Genomic DNA, 23,055 nt, shown 5'->3' on the forward strand with positions numbered 1-23,055 from the left:
TGATAAGAGCAGATTTCTGCATGGGGTGATGGTGTGACTGCATTCAGATAGGCGATAGGCGGCCGTATGCGTTTTCTTTCGGTAAACACTGTCTGTTATTTTACCATTCTTACCCCGTCCGAGCAGAATATCCAGAAATGGTAGACTTCTGTCAGCTTCCACTTTCATGGTGAACTGGATAGATGGGTTTTGCGAGTTGAAATTATTTCGAAATGCGTTCAGTGTATCTTTGCCGTGTGGCCAGACCACCAATGTGCAATCCACATATCTAAACCAAGCAGATGGTTTGTTTGCTTGCAGCTATTGCTTTTGTTTAAAAAATACAACTGTCAGCAAGTAGCAGAACACGCGTGCCAACAAGGACACTCAATTGATTTTGATAATGTTGAAGTTTTGTGCAAAACTAGCTACTACTGGCCAAGACTAATTAGATAATCTATCGAAATTGAAAGCAATCAAAATAACGTTAACGGTTTGGATAGCTACCGCCTTAGTGCTGCGTGCAAGCGAATCGTCAAACAATACATTATTTAAATGGATGTCTACAAAGGGCAGCGTACTTCAATAGGGATTACCGTTGGTAGGGCTATTTTAATAAACAATAGACAGGAAGGACAAGTTCAAAGGACTCGCATAATGTGCATGCATAATGTACGTTGCCTCAGTAACCCCCCCCCCATATTGTGCAAGAGCGCAGCTGCATCTACGCCTCTATATAAGGAACGAAACAGGTGGACTTCTCCAGAAATCTGGCTGTCGCCTGATGAAACTAGTCGTAATTACTGGCGAAACGTCATACTCAGTTTGTAAATGTTGTGACTTGACTCTCCAACACACCGGTGTGCTGTACTAGTGACGAATTGGCCACGTTCTGTTTACGTGACAACCCTTACTAGTTGGCTGTGTCGGGTGGTGGCGGGTTTTAACGACACATTTATATATTTACGCGATCTAACCCAAAAAACTCTATTATGGATGTTATTGGTCGCGAAAGCCTACATGTTAAACTAGTCAACTCTATGAAAATAGATTTTCTCCTTTTTTCTGCCAACAAAACAGGTGTTAAGATGTTAAAACATCAAACTGAAACCTTTTACAAGGAATCATGTCTGCATCAACCACATATACTTGTGGTCAGAATGCAAAAAAACATACTTTGATAGCAGAAAAAAGGGGAAAACCGATTCTCAGATTTTGGTACTGGCAAAGGAGGTTCCATTATGTAGCCAACTCTACCTCAGCACTCGCCCTAACCCTTTTCGCTTCACATTGTACGTACTCAGAAAGCATTTAACTGGCCATCACGGCCAGTGCATTCATTAAATAAGTGTCATGTTTTTGCCCTTCGTGGCAGTCTTTGCTAATTTCATTCGAACAAAGCCCGTCCATTGTTAATTGTTAACCATTGCCGTTGGCGCTTCATCAAAGTCACGAGTGCCATGGTGTTTCGCGTTCGCCAGGTCGTGGTGTGATACGCTGCGCGTGGCAGCCTGCAGTAATCCAGCGGCGTGGAGGAAGCCGAGGGTCGGTGGTGGATCGAGCAAAATGTTGCGAATTCCCCGTGGGCGTCGAGGAGGTGCCGTAGACCGGATTGCCAGAAGGCGGCACAGCAGAAAAAAATGGTGCGCTCCACCTGTTCTGAATGTGTGGGACAAAGCAGGGTTCGGAAACAACAAGTAAACCCGTAAAAACAAAGTTTTTTACTATAAATCCTTTATATGCGTGGCGGCTAGAGTCCTCTCGTCCTCTGGATTGAGATGGCTGCCACCTATGCGTCAGATGATTGTCTGCCACCATTAAGCAATTGGTATTTAATATTTAATTTGTTTTCCCTAAACAGTGTAAAATTTTGGATTTTTTTTTTCACGAAAATTAATTGTCACACACAACGAGTCTGTGTGGAAAATGTCAGCTCGATAGGATCACGGGAAGTGGGTTAAAAAACGAGCGAAAGATTTGCACGGTCCGAAGCAAGCAAGCGAACTTAATATAAAGGATTTAAAAATATATTCGCCTGCGGAGGGCGCGGGGATCGATCCCGCGACCTTTGGCATGGGAAGCGAGGGCGCTACCAACTGCACTACTCCGCCACGGCCTGTGGAGGGGTTACGCTCTGGGCTCTTACACTGACGTTCAGCCAAAGCCATGAATGCGTTCTACTTGAATATATGTAAAATAAAAATTTTTGCCTAAAAAGTGTAACATTTTGGGAATTTTTTTTCACGAACAATAATTGTCTGGCACAACGAGTATGTGTGGAAAATGTCAGCTCGATTGGATCACGGGAAGTGGGTTAAAAAACGACCGAAAGATTTGCACGGTCCTAAGCAAGCAAGCACGCAAGCAAGCAAGCACGCGAACTTAATATAAAGGATTTAAAAATAACAAGCAGAGCCATTTTCTTTTAATGCACGTGGTGAATACAAGACGCGGCGGTGGTCCTTGATCGATAAATGTCACGGGGCAGTCCTTAAAAAGCCGCATGCGGCTCCGGAGCCGCAGGTAGCCAACCCCTGGGATAGAGTGTTTCCCCCTCCCTTGTGTGCGTGGGGATTCTCCAGGGGCTGCGACTTCCTTCCAGGTTTAAGCACTCATTCATTGGCATATATATTGAGAACCGCAGAGCTTGGGCAATTGTTGGCGCTGGCTCCACGCACAGCTACATTGTCTGTCGTTCCTCGTGCCTCCCGAGTAATTGTTTCTGAACGAGCGTGAGTGAATACTCTGCAGCGCTTTATCAGTTGAAATTATTACTTTCTTTGCCTGTTACGCATGGTAAATAAAGCCACGTGGCAGGATACCGTGAGTATGCCCGGGTGGATCGGGTATTGACTGCAGAGCAGTTGTGGAACCTTTGAGAAGGAAGAGACGATGCGATGCGATAGCCTCATCAACATTGGCTGTGATGTCCTGTTCATGACGTCATGCATGTCATCATAGAGAAATGAATTTAAGTAGATCCGTTGAATTTAATATCTTTATTAATACATGGGTTTGTTTCGACACACCACAATGTCAGCGAGCCTCTACAAGGTTACTTTCAACTATCGAGTATTTGCTCAGGGAAGTTGCCACAATCGCAGGTAGGCAACTCGTTCAATTGGTTTAGTAGTAAGAACGCTATCTTACGGGGTCGGAGACAAGGATTTGCACTCTTGTATTGATACTATTAATACACATTCTACTATAGATACAGCATTATTAGTACTATGCATATTACAACATTTCAATATATGTAGAGTTTAATTTCTCGATATTTGCCAGGTTGCTGCTGGACTGGATTTGGCACTGTCATAGCGAGAAGTATGCAGGATGCAGTGGTGCTGAGTGTGAACATATTTTATTGCGTAACCAACCTCGACAGATACGAATGATATTAAGCCCTGGCCATGTCATACATAACACTGATAACATATATGACATGGTCACGGATGTCTACTGGACAACTGTGAAAAGAGCGTTAAAGCCCATCGGAGTATTCTGATATATATTGAAACAAGTGTAATACATTAGAACCAATAACCTCACCTTCATAATAGCTCGCCCTACCTGTTATTTTACGCTGTACTACTCTCCCCAGCCGAGATGGCCAAGATTTGCAGCCACAATGAAATGAATGCGAATCGATGGGTCGCTCCGTGCCTACTACAAACCCTGCGGGGCCTACGCGCACCCCGAAGTACGCGGCATCACGGGCATCCGTGCGGCTGGGGCACGGAGCCCACGGCGCAGTAGTGGCGACGCCAGAACTCGGCGATAGCCCTCGCCAGCACGGGGCAGAACGCCTCGCAGCCCTCGCTGCTCCGCACCGCCTTGGGCATCTCCACCTGCAGCGCGTCGACCGTGCTGCCGTAGCGCGACCCGTGCGTCTGGGTGATGTAGCCGCCGCTGAAGTATCCTCCGCCGTTGGGACCCGGGTGAGACGGCGAAGGCACGGCGGAGTACGCCCCGTCGCCCTCCCGCTCGATCGTTCCCCCCAGGCTCTGGGCACCTCGGAGCAGGAGCTCGAAGCTCACGTCGTGGCTGGCTTGCACCTTCCCGGCCAGGTGGCGGATCGACGATTCGTCGGGCCTGAAGGTGGAGGCGTCCAGGCTCTTCCCCGAGATGGTGTAGCCCACCTCCACCCAGCCCTCGGTGTGCACCTGCCCATGCAGGTCCACGATGAGACCCACGCCAATGGAGCCCTTGGCTCGTTCGATGAAATTCATGAAGTCGTCCCACGCCTGCTCAGCGAACGAGTTCCCGAAACTCGCCTCGTCGCGATCCCTGTTGGCGTCCAGCTTGATCCGGTGCAGGTTGTTGATGACGACGTGCGGGTGGAATCCTGTGAGGGTCTTGAGATGCTCTCCGAGCTTCATGGCGACCTTGGAGCAGCAAAGCACGTGCCGTTAGATTCGAGGGACATTTTGCGTGTCCACGATACGTCGTCCTCGTGAGATATCAGAAGCTAAGCGGGTCTGAGCCTGGTTAGTACTTGGGTGGGAGATTGCCTGGGAGTAGCAGGTGTTAGGGGCAGGGGCTGTGAGGTGGTTAGGGGATGGCGTGCAGCAATGGGTTACTGAATCCATCTGCGCAGAGATTTGAATGTCATCCCTTTCAAATTCATGAGTTTTCTCTGGGTACTCTGGCTTCTTTCCATGCCACTCAATGGATTTGGCAGGGTCATCTTGGAAAAATCAAGGACCATAGACTTACCAGAGAACTCGGTTTAATAATAGGTGGTTTAAATATGGAGTCAAACCCAGGTTTTGATTGGTACCATCTTAGAGTACTCCAACCCATGAGCCGCCCAGCCACCACGACACTCTCTCGTTTAATTCTATAGATCGCACTGTGCACACCTGTTGCACCTCCGATTAGCACGGTTGGCTACGTACGGCGCGAAAGAAGTTCAACATACACACACACCTCGAAGATCACTCTTAACCCGGACAGACACTTCACCTCCAGTGTGTAGAGGTCCTTCGATGTCGAGACGTCGCATCGATTTGGATCGGCAGCCAGGCCGGGCGGGCAGGTGTGCTGGAAGACGCAGACAGAGGCCGTGGGGTCCCAGCATCCGGCTGCTCGGTCTGGGATTGCGCTCGGCTTGAGGGAGCCTCCGTGCGGCACGGTGAGGATCAGGCTGAGGTTACCGGCGTGGTACTCGGTGTAGTTGTAGTGACCGAACTGGACGGTGGCGGTGGTGCCACCGTAGAGTTGGCACGCCACTAGCAGCAGCAGGAGTGACATTTCTGGGGAAGTTAAGAAGCCGGACCCCAACTTATAAATAACACGTTGGTGCGCGTCGTATTAAATTAGTTTTTTCGCTTCATTTGGAGGGTATGACACACGTAGTACACACGGTATAATATTTGAAATAAAGAACAGAATATTGGCATCTTATCCACCAGTGTTTTCCAGCAAAATTTGTTTGAGCACCAAATTAGAGGTTGGTTTTGCTCTCAACAAATCGTCAACTTAAAGGTGACCGGGTGGCTCAGAGGTCAGGACACTGAGCTGATATCACCGATGACATGAGTTCGATTCCAGGCAGGTGCCCGTGATTAAACCACGTTCTAAAGCACAGTGAGTTGACGGTCTCAGGCCGGCCACCAATGTCTGCACACAAAAAATAATGCCATTGAATTCGGTTCTGCACCGAACGGCTTAGGCAATTTATGGAATATGGCAAAGCCGTCCGATCCTCTGGGCTGCAGATATTTCCTCAGACAGCCACTAAATACGATTAAAATGAAACTCGGCACGTCCTTCTTATGGCGAGAAGAAGAAACCTCCCTCCCACGCAGGGAGAATAATCTAATGCTCGGTAAAGAGTGAAACAACTTCAAGTTTGCAAACCGCGCTGGCCGCGGCAAACGAAAGCACAAGGTCACTCACGATTGGTGCGACTCTCGTAAAAAAAAACTTCAAAGCAGCAAAGACGCGAAGCAGTTCGACCAAGAAAATATCCTCGGATTGTCGCGGTATTATAACCAAAGTTCCAGCTTATATTCTCGACACAATTCCCTATTGATCCATCATCCACTGTCCAATTGCCAATACCGTCCAGTGATGAGCATCGCAAGGGGCAGTGAACGATCGGCGCTGTAAATCGAAGGAATTGATTCGTGAGATGTGGACACATTAATTATGATAATTAAAAGGTGTGTCGCGTCCAAATAAGGTCACCCTGGGCGTGTGCTTGCCCATTTAATACGTTATGGAACGAGAATGGAGAGTGAGCGTGATTCTTTGCTCAGAAGCGACACCAATGAAAAGCCAAGGTCGGACGCATGCTGAAACCCATTGCGTTTGTAGGGTTGCACTCACAACAACAACACCCGCAGGCATTCGCCACGAAGTGGCGGTGACGTCACCACGGTGCTTGCACTCACAAAGACAAAGATCCCCCGTGGAGCCTTAACAGACTGTAGGGGCAAGTGTTGTCAGCGAGCACCTACGAAGGCCGGAACGGCGGACGAGGGGGTGGGTGCTCAGCACCACGCCCGACCGCCTTTGTCTCACCAGTGGCGATGTTTACCCACCACACCAGGTACTCATTTGAGGCTGTATCGACCTAGGGGGGGCGCACAGGACCAGTTCATAAAATCTTCACTGGTGTTGGCCGTGAGCGGGAATCGAACTCGGGTAGCCTGTTTCGTAGCTCACCGCTGCACCACCGCTCCCCCCAGCACCATACATACAGACATGCACACACATACGCCCCAAATATACACACACACGATACGTACACACACACTGAACATACACAAATAGAGTACAAGCGTGTGGTCTGGCATGATTTGTGGGTTTGAGCATGGGGTCTAGCATGGTGGTGTGCATGGGTAGTTCGAGCATGGGGGTTCAATCACGGGATGGAGCGTCGTTTTTTTTATGTTGCAGCTTTGCAATCGACGCGACAATTCATAAGCAGCTCCGAGGGAATCGATTCTTTCCATTGGATGGTCATCGTCTGCTCATTGCTTCCCATTGGCTGGAGTTGACCCAAAATGTTTTTCTTTTAAGTCAACAGACAGGTTCAGGGTTACGAATATAAAAATAGCTCGCTCTACAAGGACATCAAACATACAACAAGTGCACATTTTCCCACCGAAAATAAAAACACCGCGTCAGGGTTTTGCCCCTCGTCATCCCTGCACGTTGACACTGACGGTGCTTTCAAGAATCCACTGCTGGATGAGGGCCTCCCCAAGCCGCGCGTCGTCGTGTTGGGGGTTGACCACGTCCCCACGCTTGGCCAGTGTCGCTTGGTGAAGGCGGAGAGCGTAGACGCGGGTCGGTAGGAGGTGGGGGGGATAGAAGTAGAGTACAACAATGGATTTTGTTTTGTGCCGCACTGCCCTCTGGCTGACTGCCACGTGGCGCAGCCGTGCGCACAGCACGCGGCTGGCTGTACTACACCCACCACACAGGCGCACGGACGCAGTCGCGCAAGGTCATGGCCATCGGTCGTCATTTACAACCTCCACTGCAACTCCACTGCTACGAGACATAAACCGAAGCCCAATTCAAAGAGCCGGAAGCAAAAGCCTGAAAACTTCGATAAATGCAACGTCCAGACTTTCTCCCATCATCGATCGCCCCCCCAACTGCCTTCCGAACAAGCCGGATTCCGAACCGTCCGTAGCCGCTGCGAACATATCCTGGCTTTAACCACCCTCAAGCGCAGCTGGTTCCCGGCGTCAACGGAACACTGGCACGCGATGGTTGTGACCTCTCGACCTCCTCCGACAGTTTGGCGTCGCGGCCTCCTGCTGCAGTCGACCAAAATCACCAGACGCCGGTTCTGCCGTACACCCAATCGACGCTACGCTCAGTAACCCTCCCGTCGGGATACAATTCGCTGGTGACCGCAAGTCGCAAGAGAATCGTGAATACCGCCCCCCATCAAGGCTCGGCACACGCACCGGCCTGCCGTTTACATCATCGCGGACATTCACGTCGGAGGCATATTTCTGTAGCTGGAGACTCCGAGCAAAGTTTAATAATAATAAAAACCACCACGAGCGGCTTTCCAATTAAACAATCGTGCAGCAAGGCGCCACCCCTGACGCGTCCTTCCGTGGTCGCTCCTGAATATAGTGGCAGACGCAAGGATCGAACCACGCATCGGCGCGCGCCTCGTACTCTGGTGGTAGTGACTCATCCCGAGAGCTCCTACTCTCAGCCAGCCTGGCAACGCGTGCGCAATGAAGCCCTGGCGGTGTTCGTGGCGGTGGTTAGGCCGTAAGAGCGGTGTTTGGAGGTCACGCCGGTGGTGCGTGTCAACAACGCCGAGTCTTGAACGATCTGGGGGGCGAGGGTGATGTCGAGATGTAGCAGCATCGAAGGAAGGCCAAGAGCCGGGACGACCTCTTGACCTTGACACGTGGCGAGCTCGGTGGCAGCCCTTCACAGCTGGAGCGCACGCGGACCAAGCGGAGGAGGCGCTCGCGCGGGCACCAGAGCCGAGCGAGGGACGTGGAGAGTTTGCGAGCCTCGGGGTCTGCGACGGCGAGTCTCGGGGGCGCGCGCGCGTGCACGCGCAAGGGGCGAGCTCGGGCACTTCGCGGGTGCGCGCGGCGAGCTCCGCGCTGACGCTTAATTAGAGAGAGCGGGGGGGGGCATCAAAGGGGGCGAGCGCGCTGGTGGCTGCGGTGCACCAGATAACAGCCGAGACGTTGCGTGGCTCTGAGAGAAATAATTAAACCTTATAAATTGCGTTGACGCGGGATGCATACGAACAAAAAGCCCCCCCCCCACTGCCACAACTCTCGGGGCTCTCGTGCAAAATGCCAACACACGGGGGGGGGGGGGGGGGTGGGCACACTCGACCGCATTGGTTTGAACGTTATTTATTATTGTTTAAAATTGGTGCGGATCGTAATCAAAGGCGGCGGTGGACACGCCGACACTCGCTCGCCGGTAATCGACGGCAATCAGTCCCACGGCGAGCATGCCTCGCGAGGGTTCGTGCTCATCGCTGTGTTGTTCCTCGCGTACGGAACAATCCTCAGGGCTACACACACACGGGGTGCCCTCCCAGTGATGTGCCCCCGACGGTGTGCGCGCGAGAGAAGTCACTTGAAGGGAAATCAATGGTAGTTCTGTGATATGCCCTTCAGTGGACCGGTGTGTGTTGCGCGGAAGCGCTGCATTATACCCCGCGCGCGAGAGGTCCCAACTGATGCATCGTGACATGTTGGCTACGTGCTCACCTCCGACTAGCACGGTTGGCTGCGTACGGTGCGTAAGAAGTTCGACATAGACACACTCAATTTGGTTTTCAGTTAATTCTACAGAAACATGTAAAAACTCTGGAGGATTAAAAAGGCGCATTTTCATTTGATTTCTACGCGATGGGCATCTCTGTAGCAGGACACGTGGGAAAGAGCGGCGCCCATTGCGTGTGGTGGATAAGAGATCACTCAGAAGTCTTTTTGTGATATCGCCTTCAATGATTCCAGTTTAATTTCTGTTCTGCGAGAGTGCTCAAAGGAAATGCGTTTGTCTCGTGACGTGGCACTGATATAGCACAATTGGAATAAAATTGTTAAGAAAGACAAAACAAAATTTCTAATCAAAGTCACTTTCAATTGTTTGTTGGATCCACTAATCTGGTGATATCAATGAAGCTATACCTCATTTCAAACTTTAGCATGTTAGATTTTTTTTTACCGAATTTCAATTTCATTTGAAAATTGCTACCGCGTCTGATTCTTTATCACGGGGAGGGGGGGTGTCTCCCGTGTAAGAAGGGGGCTCGTGGTCCCATTGGACTCTCACCTGACGCTAAAATAAAGGTCACCCTCTATCTGAAGGCACAAGCGCCACGCCAGCGCCTTTAATGGCAAACCCGGCTCGCGCACGGCACGGCGGCGTCTCAGAGACCCGCATTAGCGGCACGCGGAATGATCCCGCCGTTCCTTTAGTCCGATAAGCTTAGCCCGAGCAAAATTATTTTCGAGATTCGGTAATCACACCTCGTGATTTCAGCCCCGAGTCATTACGGGGAGGCGCACCGCACGCGCGCGGCAACGAGTCGCGCGGCGCGGGGACGTCGTTCTCGACAGCGCCGAGGCGGCGCAAGCTCTCCTGCTACGTCCGCACTGTATGTACGTTGAACTTCTTTTGCACCGTATGTAGACAAACGTGGTAATCAGAGGTGGCAGGGAAAGAACTAATAAAACACAAAAACGCAGTTCTAAAGAAATTCGTTTTCAAAAGTGCATTGCTCCAGTGGCTTCCTAAGATTGGAAGAGCGTTCCAGACGGCCGCAGAAGCGCGTCTGAAAGGGCGCAATGCGGTAAGCTTCTTTGTTCGATGGCTTAGCTAAAAACCGCTGCTGCGAGGATGACCGGAGTTCGCGTGATGGTTAATGCTCCGTGACGAGATCAGCAAGGTGTTGTGGTTCACCTGTGGCAAGCCACTTTGTGTGTGCAATGAGCGCGACCGTCATAATGTATTCGTTCGGCAACCGGAAACCAATGGAGCTCGGCGAGCACTGGACGGACCTTGTTGGATGACACGTGCCAAAAAAAAAACACACGGGAGAGTGGCCTCTGTGACCTAGGAACGGCCTTTTGTGTTCCAGCATCGCTCTGTGTATGTGAAGCTGCCACTCGGTGAGCCACGCGGATTCCGTGGGCTTGGTACTGCCCTGGCTCACTCCCCACTCCCAAGGGAAAGCGATCACAATCATACAAGAAAAGGATTGCACCGTGGGCCGTACGCTGACACGAGGGGTAGCAATGCTCTGCGAGAGCGCCAGACGAATTCTTCATCTCGTTAAACAGACACTGATAGAGCAATTGATTAACAAAAATAATTGGGGAGAAGGACTCAAAGGAAATTTAATGAAAAAAAAATGTTGTTGCATCGTGGGAATTATTCGAGACATCGGTGGCTTGCGGAAGCCTTCATCCAGCAGTGCACGGATCATGGCTGGTGGTGGCGATAGGCGAACATGTAGGACAATAGCACTTCTATTGAGTGGAAGACATTTTTGCTCAAGAATAGCCAGGCCACTCCACAACACTTGATGTATTTTGCTGTTGTAATAACAAATTGGATTTAATGCCACTGCATCACAGGACGTTTACAGAAAGCGAGAACAAATGGTAATTGTTTTAAAAAAAAGTCTCCAAGTTACTCTCAGACTCACGACAGACGGGGGCAGTCGTCCGCACACAAAATGGAGGCCAGGCGAGAACTAGGAGGCAGCGCCGGGACAAGGCCAGCAACTGGGAAAAAAGAAACAAATCTCAACAAATGAAATATGTAAAACTATCATGGAGAGGAGCAGGGAAAAATGGATTTGGGTTTTGGCAGCGGTAACATTTAGCGCTCTGCTGCCTGACCCGTAGGGAGGGGAGGAAGCACACAACGGTACCACGACCGCCAACTCGATAGCGGAGTTGACGAGCAACGTGCCGCGTGTAGCCCGCTGCCTGCGCACCACTGCCAACACAGCTCCCTGCATGTGGACGCGGTAGAACACGGGCCTCCTCATCATCACCATCATCACCACGATCCATGGGCAGACACAGCCCGTAGTAGGTGTCCGCTGCACATGTCGTCATGCGTCTCTCTACTTTCCTCTCTGGCTTGTGCCAATATACTCTTAAGTTTTTTTCGGTAAAAGCGACAGCCAATATGCTCACATAAATTACTATTTCTCTGCTTAGCGACAGCATAAACTCGAACAAGTACAATGCCACAGCATAATTTTATTCAACTACGAAAAATATTAGGCAGACAGTTCTTCTGTACACGTATAAGAATTTATAGAGATATTTTCCCCCCCAAGTCAAAAAATACAGGAACGTTTGTAGTACCACGTAAGACCACAGCATAACGGATAAAGGTCATTGTAACTGCTGAGATTAAACAAAAATCTTTATTAGAAACCTACCATCCCCCCCCCCCCCCCTTCGAGTTATTTAAAGATGCTCTCACTGCGGCCTAGCCATTCAGTCAAAGGTATCTCGTCTCTTCTTCACCATCTCATCTGCATTGTTTGTTTGTCAAATTTTTACATTATCATCGCATTAGCCTAAATCAAACATTACACGGTGCTTACATCGTGAACAATCGATGATTATACGCGGGATTTCATACGTATATATCGTGAGCGTACACATTCATTGTAATCAATTAATCGATTCATCGCTCCTTGCCGACATCTCACCCAACTCAACTGGCTCCCATCAGCCAGCACAACAGGCATTGCGAGTCGCTGTGTAGGGGATGCACAACCATCTTCACAGAGTGTGACTAGATTCACGGACGTTTTTGAGGTGTACTTGTGCAAACTATGAACATCTGGGCGTTGGAGAAAGCGACAGCCCATCATCCCGCCGGAGATGATAAAATAAGCACCGATTTGTGGGAAGTCAATGGTGCATGACTTTCGGACAGACTCGCCCCCACCAGAGGATTGTGGAGTTCCCACTGCCAGCACAGGGCCAACAAGTGGAGATTTGGCCCAAGCAGGGAGACATCGGAGAAAGCCATCGTTACATTCGTCACTCTACGTGGTGCTTGTAGAAATTACAATGAGCATCTAAGTGGCACCGCCACCACAAGCAGTTGCGGAACCGAGTTGTGAATCTCTTGAAGGGCGCACTGAGTCTGAGTACTGAGTCCACCGTGCCAAACAAATGCGTGGAGACTACATCTGCCCTCTGTGCCGTACAATAATTCTGTAGTTGAATTTGAAGGATTATAGCTTCCAAACGCCACCGCGTCTCGATGGGGTTCTCAGAGTGCAGCGGTCGCAGCAACACGCGGCCGCTGCTGTCGTAAATGCAAACTAAATAAACTATTTTTTTTAATTTTAGTAGGTAAGGCCCACTGAGCTATGTAGATTATTTTCAGAAGCGACCTGGCTATCACAAATGACAGCCCAACGAAGTGGTTTATTATCACATGCAAATTTATAACAGCAGCCAAAATACTCTGAATGCGCATCGTTTCTAAATGTGGAGGGGAAAACCTGAGGGCCCGGAGAAAAATCCACACGACCACGGGGAGATCATGCAAACTACAAAAATACAGCAGGCTTCGTCAGGGTCAGGATCGAACCCACGCCCTCCTGTATACCAGGCGAGGCAGTTAATACCTCGCCTCCGTGGCGCCCCAATAAGACGGCTCATGTGGCAGGTGTAGTTCAAGCGGAGAGTAGAGTAGTGATCTAGTTTTGAGGGCACGATGGTCAGGGCGTTGGGCTGCTCCCTCCTTCCCGAGCTCACTCCTCCCATTCCCTCCCGTTTCCTTGACTTCGCCTGCACCCCGAGACGGTTTGTTACACTACGGGCGAATAGCAAAATGCAAGTCGTTGTTATTCCCGTCGTCGTTGTCAGTCGACTACGCTATGGGACTAAAAGAGAGACGCCGGATAAGAACCATCGGCACTTCTCACACTTGCGGCCGTGCCAACTCGCTTGCTGAAAACCGACCGTGTGGGCGGGCGGGCGTCAAGAAAAGAAAGAGAGGGAGGGAGGTGGGGGCCGCCAAGCTCGGCCTCGTTACATCTTCGTCAAGAGGCAGCAGCGTGGGCGACGGTCGGGCAGGCACGCTGCCGCCCTACAGGTCACCTAAGGGCCTCAGGCCCACGGGGCAGGAGACGCCAGTGCCCCCCAAGCCACAGTAGCCCCCCGGGTTCTTGTGCAGGTACTGCTGGTGGTAGTCCTCTGCGTAGTAGAATGGTCCGGACATCTGGATCTCCGTGGTGATCTGGCCAAAGCCGGAAGTTGTCAGCATCTGGGGACGCAAAACGGGGGAATTGCAATATTGCATTGTGACATTTATAAGAAAACTAAAAAATCGGTTTACTATCTCTATAACTTGCCATGCGAAATAAAATGAGGCTTTATTATCACTGGCATCTCACTATTGTCGTCCGTTTGCCGCAAAGGTAAAGAAAGGTGCAGGTGCAGCCCCGCAATTACCCGTTCATACGGCTGCTGGTGGAAGGGCTCCCATGAGAGCGAGCTATCGTACACAGCGGCCGGACGTCTTAGAAGACTTGGGAGGACCTACGCTTTACCCCACCACACCTGACCTGCCGATCAACTGACTGGTGAACCCTTTTCTTTCTACCTCTCGATGGACTGAGGTGGGGGGGCCGGGGGGTCGAGAATGAATAACAAAATGCGCCCATCGTCTCAGCTGCCATGCCTGGAGATCGAACGAACCGGCGACATCCACATTGCAAGTCCGGTGAGCTGCACTTCGTCCCTGGGCCAGAGAAAAAAACTGCTCACCCCACCCAAGGCAGCAACATCTTTCGTCAAAACCCATTTTGTGTATACGGCTAATAAGAGTGAATTACGCGACTGCCAACGCATTTCAAGCGGCGATTGGGTAACATTTTGAGATTCGAAGTGTTCACGCGACGCCAGCTCGGGTGGTTCCCGACGGCAAGGGAACAACGATCTGGTTTGGGGCTCGTGGATGGAATCGTGAACAGCGGCACCGTGGGCCGAACCGTGGCGGCACCGCATCCATTCCATTTGGACGGCGAACAGCCTAGAAAATGGCCACGCGTTCGCAGTGGCACAGAGCGAGACGCGGCGGCCTGGGCCCCGGGACTCCCTCCAGCAGGGGTCTCGCTCGAGCCAAGCGCCGGGCGCCCCCTTCGCTCACGCCGGGCTCGTGGCAAGCAGCCGATTTGCACGGCCTCAGGAAAGCCAAACCCCTACTAACCTACGCTCGTTTTACACCACAGTTTACTGACTGAAGCCCCCCCCCCTTTCTGCGTGTTGGACTCTAGGGGGCTCTGTGCTCCCAGCTAACGGCTGGGCAGGTGCTGAAGCCATTATCGGAATGTTGCGGCTGCTGTTGGCATTTCTATTCGTATCCACCCCCGCCCGCCCTTCTGCACACTCCACACGCACACACCGCCCGACACACCCCACACCGCCCGACACACCCCACACCACACACACCCCCCACACACACACGTCACCCCACACACACATCGCCCCACACACACACACATCACCCCACACACACACACACATCACCCCACACACACACACATCACCCCACACACACACACACATCACCCACACACACACACACATATACCACCCTGCGCACACTCCGCTGCGAATGAAGCGGACGCTCTTTGTCTCTGTGGCAGCAATCTGCATCGCGTCCACGAGCCTCCCTCGGCCCCTGTCACCCACCGGCCCCGCAGCTCCGGCAGCAGGAGAAGGAATTCCCTGACACGCGTTGCGATCGGTCGAGAGCGGACGGGAACGAAACGGGGACGTGGAGGAAGCCTTTGTTGATGGAGGGGGGGGGGGGTTAGGAGGTGGGGGGGGGGCTGCGGGTGTCGGAATCCATTTTGCGGCGGCGATGGCCTCAGTCTCTCGCGGAGTCAGCGATTCCGTTGCGGGTCTCACCCAGAAGTCCTCAACAATCACTGCCTCCAACACCCCCCCCCGTCACCCCCCCCCCCCCACCACAACCACCATCAGCAGGCCAGGCCACGCTTTGGGCGCAACCCAAACACATCGATGCGTTTTCACATCCACTCTGGGATCACAGCTCGTTACGCGCGTATCTCCAGACAGCGCTTGTATCGGCGGCGCATGAGCCATCGGCATTGGGGTATTGTTATTATTTATTATTCCTTTGTTGAATGCCGGTGCCACGCGTCGGTATACAAGGGTGCACGCACAACGACGGCGGTGGGACGCGAGACGCGGTTGCGATTTAAACGGGTGATCAATTCCCTCTTGGCGTAGCGCGCGTGCAACCTGGGGCCGTGGGCGACGCGTGGCGGGCGACGCGTGGCCGGCGGCTGGCGACGGCGTGAAGGGTGCAAGGCGACGGCGTGGTTCGTGTTGTGCCGAGTTTCGCCGGTGCCGGGCAAACGAGAGACCTTATTATTCTGGGACCGGGCATAGGGCCTAATGCGGCCTCATCACGCAAATGTCACCGTCCGACATCGCTCGCGGGCAATGGGTAGAGACGGCGCATAGCGCCGCCGAAAGATACGGCGCGGTGTAAAGCTGAGAGAGGCTGGGAAGAAAAGAAAAAAACGAATTTGGCGACCAGATTTGGTTAATTATTCACATGGACGATACAAAAAAAAAGCTGTTTCCATTTTTCAACGGATGCTGCAAGACAACAATTAATCACGCACACAGGCAGGCCGGCAGGCTTGTGACCACACAATGACAAATATCCCCCTTATAGCCTCTAACAGACTGTTGGGGGCAAGTGTTGTTTGCGAGCACCTACAAAGGCCTGCTCGGCACACGAGGGGGTGGTGTGGTCATTACCACGCCTGGCCCCGTGTCTGTCGAGTGCTCATGTTTACCACACCGCAGCGCCAGGTAGACAGAGTACTTATTTAAGGCTAAGTCTACCTAGGGTAGGCCCACGACTGGTTCATATATTCTCCTACTATATCAGATCTCGGGCCACCGAGCTCGTGGGGCGGGGCGCTAACCACTGCCCCGCCACTGCCCACAGCACACACAACACGTTTAGAGACACACACACACACTGGCACACATCAAGATTGATAACACACTCACATAGACGGACACATCGCCTTACAACAGTGCAGCCTCACAGATGTATGCACTGACATATGCATAGGTCTAATATACGGGATTCACATACATAAGACAACAAATAAAAATATCCTAGACTATTGGGGCAAGTGCTGTTAGCTAGCAACCATGAAGTGCAGCACAACCTTCATATTTGCACCACGCACGGCTGCCTTTGTCGCTCCAGTGGCGATGTTTACACACCGCATCAAGTTCTCAATTGAGGCTGAGTCGACCTCAGGGTAGGCCCAGGACCGGTTCAAATAATCGTCACTGGTAGTGGCCGTGAGCAGGAATCGAACCCAGGTCACCGGGTTCATACCGCAGCGCGCTAACCGCCACAATAGCACTCCCCATGCTACGTAAACACATACACACACGTACTGATCACACATGCATGCACAGACTCGTATAAAACACTGACTCGCACGCGTATGAACTCCACGCATGTAAATGTAAACACTCATTTACAGACTGGCATTCTACGTGGACGAAACGCTCCCAATTTTCGGACCGTGCATATTTTGCTCCATGAACAGGGGGGGGGGGGGGGGGGAGACACACATGGGCTGCCGGACAGCCCTTGTCGTCGTTGTCGCCTCTGCAGTGCGGTCAAATCCGCCGATAAAAAAGCTCAAATTGAATGGAAATTGCGAGCGCTCGCAGCGAGGACGGAAAGCGGTCGGTCGAATGTTTCCAACGAGCCCGCCACCACGTCACTCGCTCACTCACTCACTTTCCCACCGGCAAACACCACCATCATCATCATCATCCTCCCGCCTGTTCGCCCGCCCGCCCGCCCGCCCGCATCAAGGTGACCTCTAAAGCAGACTGGGGGGGCGGTGGACACCCCGGCTCTGCGCCGCCACCGCGTTTGTGTTACGCAACGGCACGGCCCGCAAGGCGATAAAGACAAAGACACACACGTGTGGTAGCCACACAATGACTGTAGGGGCAAGTGCCGTTAGCGAGTAGCACCTATGAAGGCCGGCACGGCACACGAGGGGGTGGGTGGCCAGCACCACGCCCGGCTGCTTTTGTCTCCCTCGTGACAATGGTTACACACCGCACCAGGTACTCATTTGAGGCTGAGTCGACCTAGGGGAGGCCCAGAACCGCTTCAGATAATCGCCACCAGGGAGTCTGTTGTTATACCTTCCAGCGAGCGATAAATCTGTGCTCAAAAATAAAACGCAAGTGTAATACATGAGCAGTATTTGATGTCCCATTCTTTATAAAGCAATTCTTTTTTTATCTTTTAGTATAAAACAAATGTACTTGTGAAACACGTCTGGTGGTTTTTATTGTTGGCATTTTACTGTGAATTTCAACTTGAAAAGAGTTGCAAACAAAAACAAAATATCCACCACCAGTGTGCACTGCAGTGTTCCGGCGAGACTCGTGCGACTCTTGATGTTGTTACTGTTGTTGCTGTTCCAACATGTGGATAAATAATAGCAGCAATGCGCACAACATTCATCACGAAAGACAGATTGTTGGGGCAAGTGCTTTTCGCGAGTAGCACCTATAAAGGCCGGCACTGCACACGAATGGGGTGGGGTGGCCAGCACCACGCACGGCTGCCTTTGTCTCCCGAGTGGTGACGTTTTACACATTTACCACCACCACCACCACGACGGGCGTACAGCCTGCACACGTGACCCACCGGGGCAGGTCACGCAAACACAAGGCGATGACGCGACGGTCGCGGCAAGTGCCGTGGGGGGACGGCTGTGATTATGACTCCAAATTCCGAGGCCATCAATGCGACATTAGCATAAGCCGATAGTTAACGCAGGCGCCGAGGCCGAGGCGATAACCAACAGTATATACCGCGTAGAGAGAGAAGACCAAATCGCTGCACGTCTCTCGCACTGCGGTAGATTTAAACATCGCGCCAAGCTGCGCGGTGATAACGCACGTGTGCGTGCGTGCGCGTGTGTAAGCATGCGTGCGTGCGTGCACGGGCGAAAGCGTCCGGGAACAAAGACCGGAGCTGCGAGTGAGAGTCCGCATTGCTGCGCCCGTGTACACAGAAATCCTCCCTCCCCACAGCCATACACGGCTGTGGCTGGGGAGGCGTGCGCTGTTAGTGAGCACCTATTAAGGGTCAGGGTTGGCCACACGAGTGGGGTGTGGTGCCAGCATCACCACGCCGAGCCACCTTCGTCTCCGAGGGCGTTGGTTGACTGCACAACGCGTACTCGTTTAAGGCTGAGTCGACTGAGGAGAGGACCGGGATACATGTACGTGTACAGAAATAAAACGAATCTCAGTGCCGTACAGGCTTCATCAGACTGTTGGGGCAAGGTGTCGCTGGTGAGGACGATGGGGGTGGTGTGGCCAGTAGCGCCACGCGTGCACTTACGCATGCACACACGCACGTGCGTGCGCACGCGGAGAGAAAGGCACGGGTTCTGATTAGGGTTAAAGGCACGCGCAGGGGATTTGAACGTAATGAGAATAGATGCACAGTCGGCTGCCATCAGTGTACGAGCGGTGGTCAAGCTTGAAGCGAAAGAAGATTATCTCAGGGGGAGGAGGGAGACGGAGGGAGATGCAGGGAGATGCATCAGAGATGGATTGAGATGCATCAAAGATGGAGTGAGATGGAGGGATATGGAGGGAGATGCAGGGAGGAAGAGGAGGAGGCAGGAGACGGAGGGAGACAGTGTGACGCATGGTCAATGGGGCTCGCAATGCCAGAGCACCAAGAGAGGGTGAGCGGCAAGAGACTCGACCGAGGCGGTGAGCAGGACGCCGCATTCCGACGCGGCTCAACCGTGCCCGGCACAGAGCCCACGCGCTGACCACGTCCACACGCAGCAGCAGCGACGGCGGCGTGGGAGAGCCATCGCAGGGCTCTGCCTAGCAGCCACTCTCACAACGAGACACGCGACCACCCACCCACTATCTACCACCTACCCTCTCGCATGCTCAGACACTGCACACGATCCAGCCATTTCAGCAGTCAACGAAGCCAACCATCCACTCAATCCACTCGGGCACCCAGCCACGCAGCCTACCTAGCCACCCACCCATCCATCCAGCCAATCAGCCACCAAGTCAACCACCTATACAGCTACTTAGTCATTGATGTACCCAGCCATCCAGCCACACACACATCCTTAGTGCCACTCCACCAATAAGTGAAATAACATCTTTGTTGAAAGAAATACATATCAGCGTGTCATCCCACATTCTCAAATTCAATAAATGTCAGAACACTTTCTCCCTAATTATTTTGCGCAAACTCTCATGCAGTGTCAGTTTTGGTCACAGGCTTTGTTTTGTTAAGGCAATTAATTGATGGAATGTGTCACGATTCACCCAAAAAGTAAAACTCCAGCGCAAGCGCGCGGGTCTTTGTGCGTAGGTGGGCTTCGCGCGGGGACGCAGCACGCGGCGGAGAGCGGTGCCACGCAAAACCTGCGATTACCGCGCAACAAAAATAACCGCCACCCCCACCGCCCCCACCACATCCCCCCCGCCGCCGCTTCACAAAGAAAGCAGTTTGCATGCCGCATCCCCCCCGGTTCGAATCGGAACAGCCTGTCCTCTCGCCGGCGTTAAAGCTATTAGAGGCGCGCGTGCGGGCAGCGGCAAGCCGATTAAAGGATGTGTCCGCGGGAACGCCGGCCGCCACCGCTCGCACGTGCCGCCCCACGTGAGACCGGGTGGCACGGGCTGGCTGGCGCTCGGCGCTCGGCGCTCGCGCGACGGCACCCAACGAGGGTACGGGCCGATCGATATTTTTCAATTCTGCGGAGGATGGAGCAGCCCCCTCCCCTGCTGCCCCCCCCCCCCGACCCCCGGCCCTCTCACCCGCCAGCCCCCCGCTCGTCAGCTCATCAGCTCGCCCGCTCGCCCGTCTGTTCGCCACCGGATGCTGCCCCGCACACCCCCCGCCCCCCCCCCGCCCAGCGAAGGAGAGGAGGCGTCCTCGCGCACGCGTTATTATCTGGGAACTTCACAATGGGGAGAGCGCGCTCATGCATAATTGATGGTTGCCGGCTCTAATCTCAGCCATAACTGGGGAGTCGTGTCCGGTCCCACGACGAGACAGAAATACCGAGCGCGGGGAAAGGAAAAAAAAGAGAAAACGCTGTACCAGAATCTGAGCCCGACGGAGTGATCGCACACGCGTGTGCATGCGCGTGTGCATGCGCGTGTGCATGCGCGTGTGCATGCGCGTGTGCATGCGCGTGTGCATGCGCGTGTGCATGCGCGTGTGCATGCGCGTGTGCATGCGCGTGTGTGCGTGCGCAGGTGAGCGTGTGCTTCGATCAGAGTCCTCCAGCAGCGACGCGTTGGCTGAAATCGATTCTTTCTTGCGCTCAGGCTACGTGCGTCGGATCGCGGGAGTGCGAATCGATCATTCACAGTGTTCGCAAATTACATTTGAATGTTACGATCGAGGTCATTGGGGGGGGGGGGGGGAGGGGTGGCGGTGGGAGGGACGACGGTGTACAAACGGGACGCATAATGAGATGAGACAAAGGCGATAGACAATTTTTTTTATCGATTTTTGAATCAATCGCAGCCCAGAAAATCGCGAGACGAGATGTAAGGCGCTCCGTGCGTTGCCGAGGCGATTACGAGTCCGGTGAATGCAAATACTTCAATTCCTGATGACAATTATGGCAAAGCTGCATCCACATAAATCGTTACATCACGGCATCCCGCTCGGCGGATTTCTACTTTTGATGTAAAAAATGAAGAAGAAGAAAAAAAACCTCTTTCGAAGTTTGTCGTCGCCCACAGCGGAGCGTGTGGACGCAACAAGCGGTAAATAAACAAATAGGTTCGGTCGCCCCCACCCCCCCCCCCCCGTTTCATTGGAGCCTCGACCACCGCACGCCAGCGCAGGCCCCGGCCCGTGGGGGCCAGGAGGGGACGTGCCACAGGGGCAATGGTCGCAAAGTGTGGGCTCACAAAGGCCGCAGCTTGTGCCATCCTCCTCCGTGCTAATAACGCCGCCCGTCCTCCCTCTCCCCTCTAACCTCGAGGCACGCTCACCATTAGCGCTCAACGCGGCACACGAGGGGGGGGGGGGGTGGCGGGTTGGGGGCGGGGGGACGACGACGACGTGGAGCGAGCGAGGGCGAGCGAGCGGACAGATGGGCCGCCCGTGTCAGGTCTGATCAGCTCATCCATCACGTCAGCACCGCCACGAGCGAGCGGGGGAGGGGGGCGGGGGGGGGGCTGGCGGAACGTGGGGGGCACGCGGGCGGGGTGGGGGGGGAGACAGGGGTGGGGGGGGGAGAGGCACCGTTCGCCATTAAGCGCTGCCTCCGATTCGCACGAAGGGACGATCGGCGCTGCCGCACCGCCGGCGCTGCACTCGGCAGCTCGCGGTCGCCGGAGCAGCCGCGGCGGTAAAATGGTTCCCGCTCCTCCTGCTGCTGCTGCTGCGGCTGCTGCCGAGGGTCCCGCGATCGTGCCGTGGTGCGGCCCTTCGCCGGTCCGTCGTCGCTAAATCTCAACGCACGCTTCGAGTGCGGCTCTACGACGGACGTGTTTTTGGGCCTTAGCGCACGCCAGTTCGGCACGGTGTCCAACGTTTCGTTCCACGCGCCGGGGACAGGCTCCCCATCAGCAGGGCGACGTTCGAATGGCCGAAAAGACGATGCGCAAAAAACGGTTGAGCTCTTTTTGTGCTGCGGCGCAGGTGGACAGGCGCGTGCCACGCACTGCGCACAATCCTTCTCCCTCCGTCGCATTTCCTCTCTCTTACGTTTCCTCTCCCTGACATTTCCTCTCTCTTACGCCTCCAACCAGCCACTCTTTCAGCGGCACAAAGCGGGTGCCGTTTTTTGCAAAAAATATTTTTGTTGCTGCCCAAACAAAAATGGTAGAGTTAAGAACCTTTATTCTAATAGGGCGAGAACCCCCCGAGACAGCAAATCTCGTACACCTACGGCAAGAATGAGCGACAACCGAACCGAAAAACACCGAAGAGAAAAAAAATCATCGCGGTCATAAAAATTCATGAAACGGCAACAAAATGGCCGTGAAAATTCAAGATGGCTACAAATACCCACAGCCTCCCATCATGGCCGAGATGCAGCGAGCGAGAAAGCGAGAGAGAGTGAGAGAGAGCGAGAGAGCGAGAGAGAGAGAGCGGGAGATAGCGAGAGAGAGCGAGAGAGAGAGCGGGAGGCAGTCGCCCGAGGCACCGACCGGACAAATCCTGCTGCATGCAGCCTTCGTCGCAAACACTCACAAACGCTCCCACCGCCAAATTCCGTCCGCCACAAGCCCTGTCCAGGAGATGAACCGGAAAACTGTCGCGACATTAGCGGCGGCGGTATTTGCGTGCGAGCCGTTCGTTTACCACGCGCGGGCAACCGCCACTTGATTAGCGCCGCCCGATCTGCGGAGGAGCGGGCGCGAGCACAGTCATGGCCGCCGACGGCTAATAGGGGCGGCCGGCTGCCATTTTGTGCGGCGGTGTCCGCGGCGCAACGCGGCGGCAATTTGCATCCAATTTCCGTGG

The 23,055-nt window shown here is 53.4% G+C and overlaps 2 protein-coding genes across 4 annotated transcripts in view; both read right to left on the minus strand.

The window, feature by feature from the left end:
* Positions 1–2,963: 2,963 nt before the first annotated feature.
* Positions 2,964–6,238, minus strand: LOC144718627 (uncharacterized). Its single transcript, XM_078594024.1, has 3 exons — positions 6,046–6,238; positions 4,945–5,234; positions 2,964–4,364 (listed from the first exon to the last, which is right to left on the minus strand). Exons 1-3 carry the CDS (start codon positions 6,125–6,127, stop codon positions 3,690–3,692), a joined length of 1,047 nt encoding a protein of 348 aa, XP_078450150.1. The 5' UTR covers positions 6,128–6,238; the 3' UTR covers positions 2,964–3,689.
* A 5,453-nt stretch (positions 6,239–11,691) lies between these two features.
* MSRA (methionine sulfoxide reductase A) overlaps positions 11,692–23,055 on the minus strand; it is a 94,971-nt gene continuing 83,607 nt past the window's right edge. For all 3 annotated transcript variants that reach the window (XM_078594027.1, XM_078594026.1, XM_078594025.1), the window contains one exon: positions 11,692–13,746. In XM_078594027.1, coding sequence (XP_078450153.1) covers positions 13,577–13,746 — 170 coding nt within the window. In that variant the 3' untranslated portion in view covers positions 11,692–13,576. The remainder of the gene's footprint in view (positions 13,747–23,055) is intronic.

The sequence above is a fragment of the Lampetra planeri genome, chromosome 5, assembly GCF_965212315.1.
Source record: "Lampetra planeri chromosome 5, kcLamPlan1.2.h2, whole genome shotgun sequence".
Lineage (NCBI taxonomy): Eukaryota > Metazoa > Chordata > Hyperoartia > Petromyzontiformes > Petromyzontidae > Lampetra > Lampetra planeri.

What these genes read in the sequence shown, in the direction of transcription:
- LOC144718627 (XM_078594024.1), bottom strand. Translation starts at nt 6,127, where the DNA reads ATGTGTCCACATCTCACGAATCAATTCCTTCGATTTACAGCGCCGATC. An exon ending in GCGATGCTCATCACTGGACG is followed by an intron (nt 5,235 to 6,045) that starts GTATTGGCAATT and finishes TAACTTCCCCAG; the next exon opens with AAATGTCACTCCTGCTGCTG. An exon ending in AGGACCTCTACACACTGGAG is followed by an intron (nt 4,365 to 4,944) that starts GTGAAGTGTCTG and finishes TGCTGCTCCAAG; the next exon opens with GTCGCCATGAAGCTCGGAGA.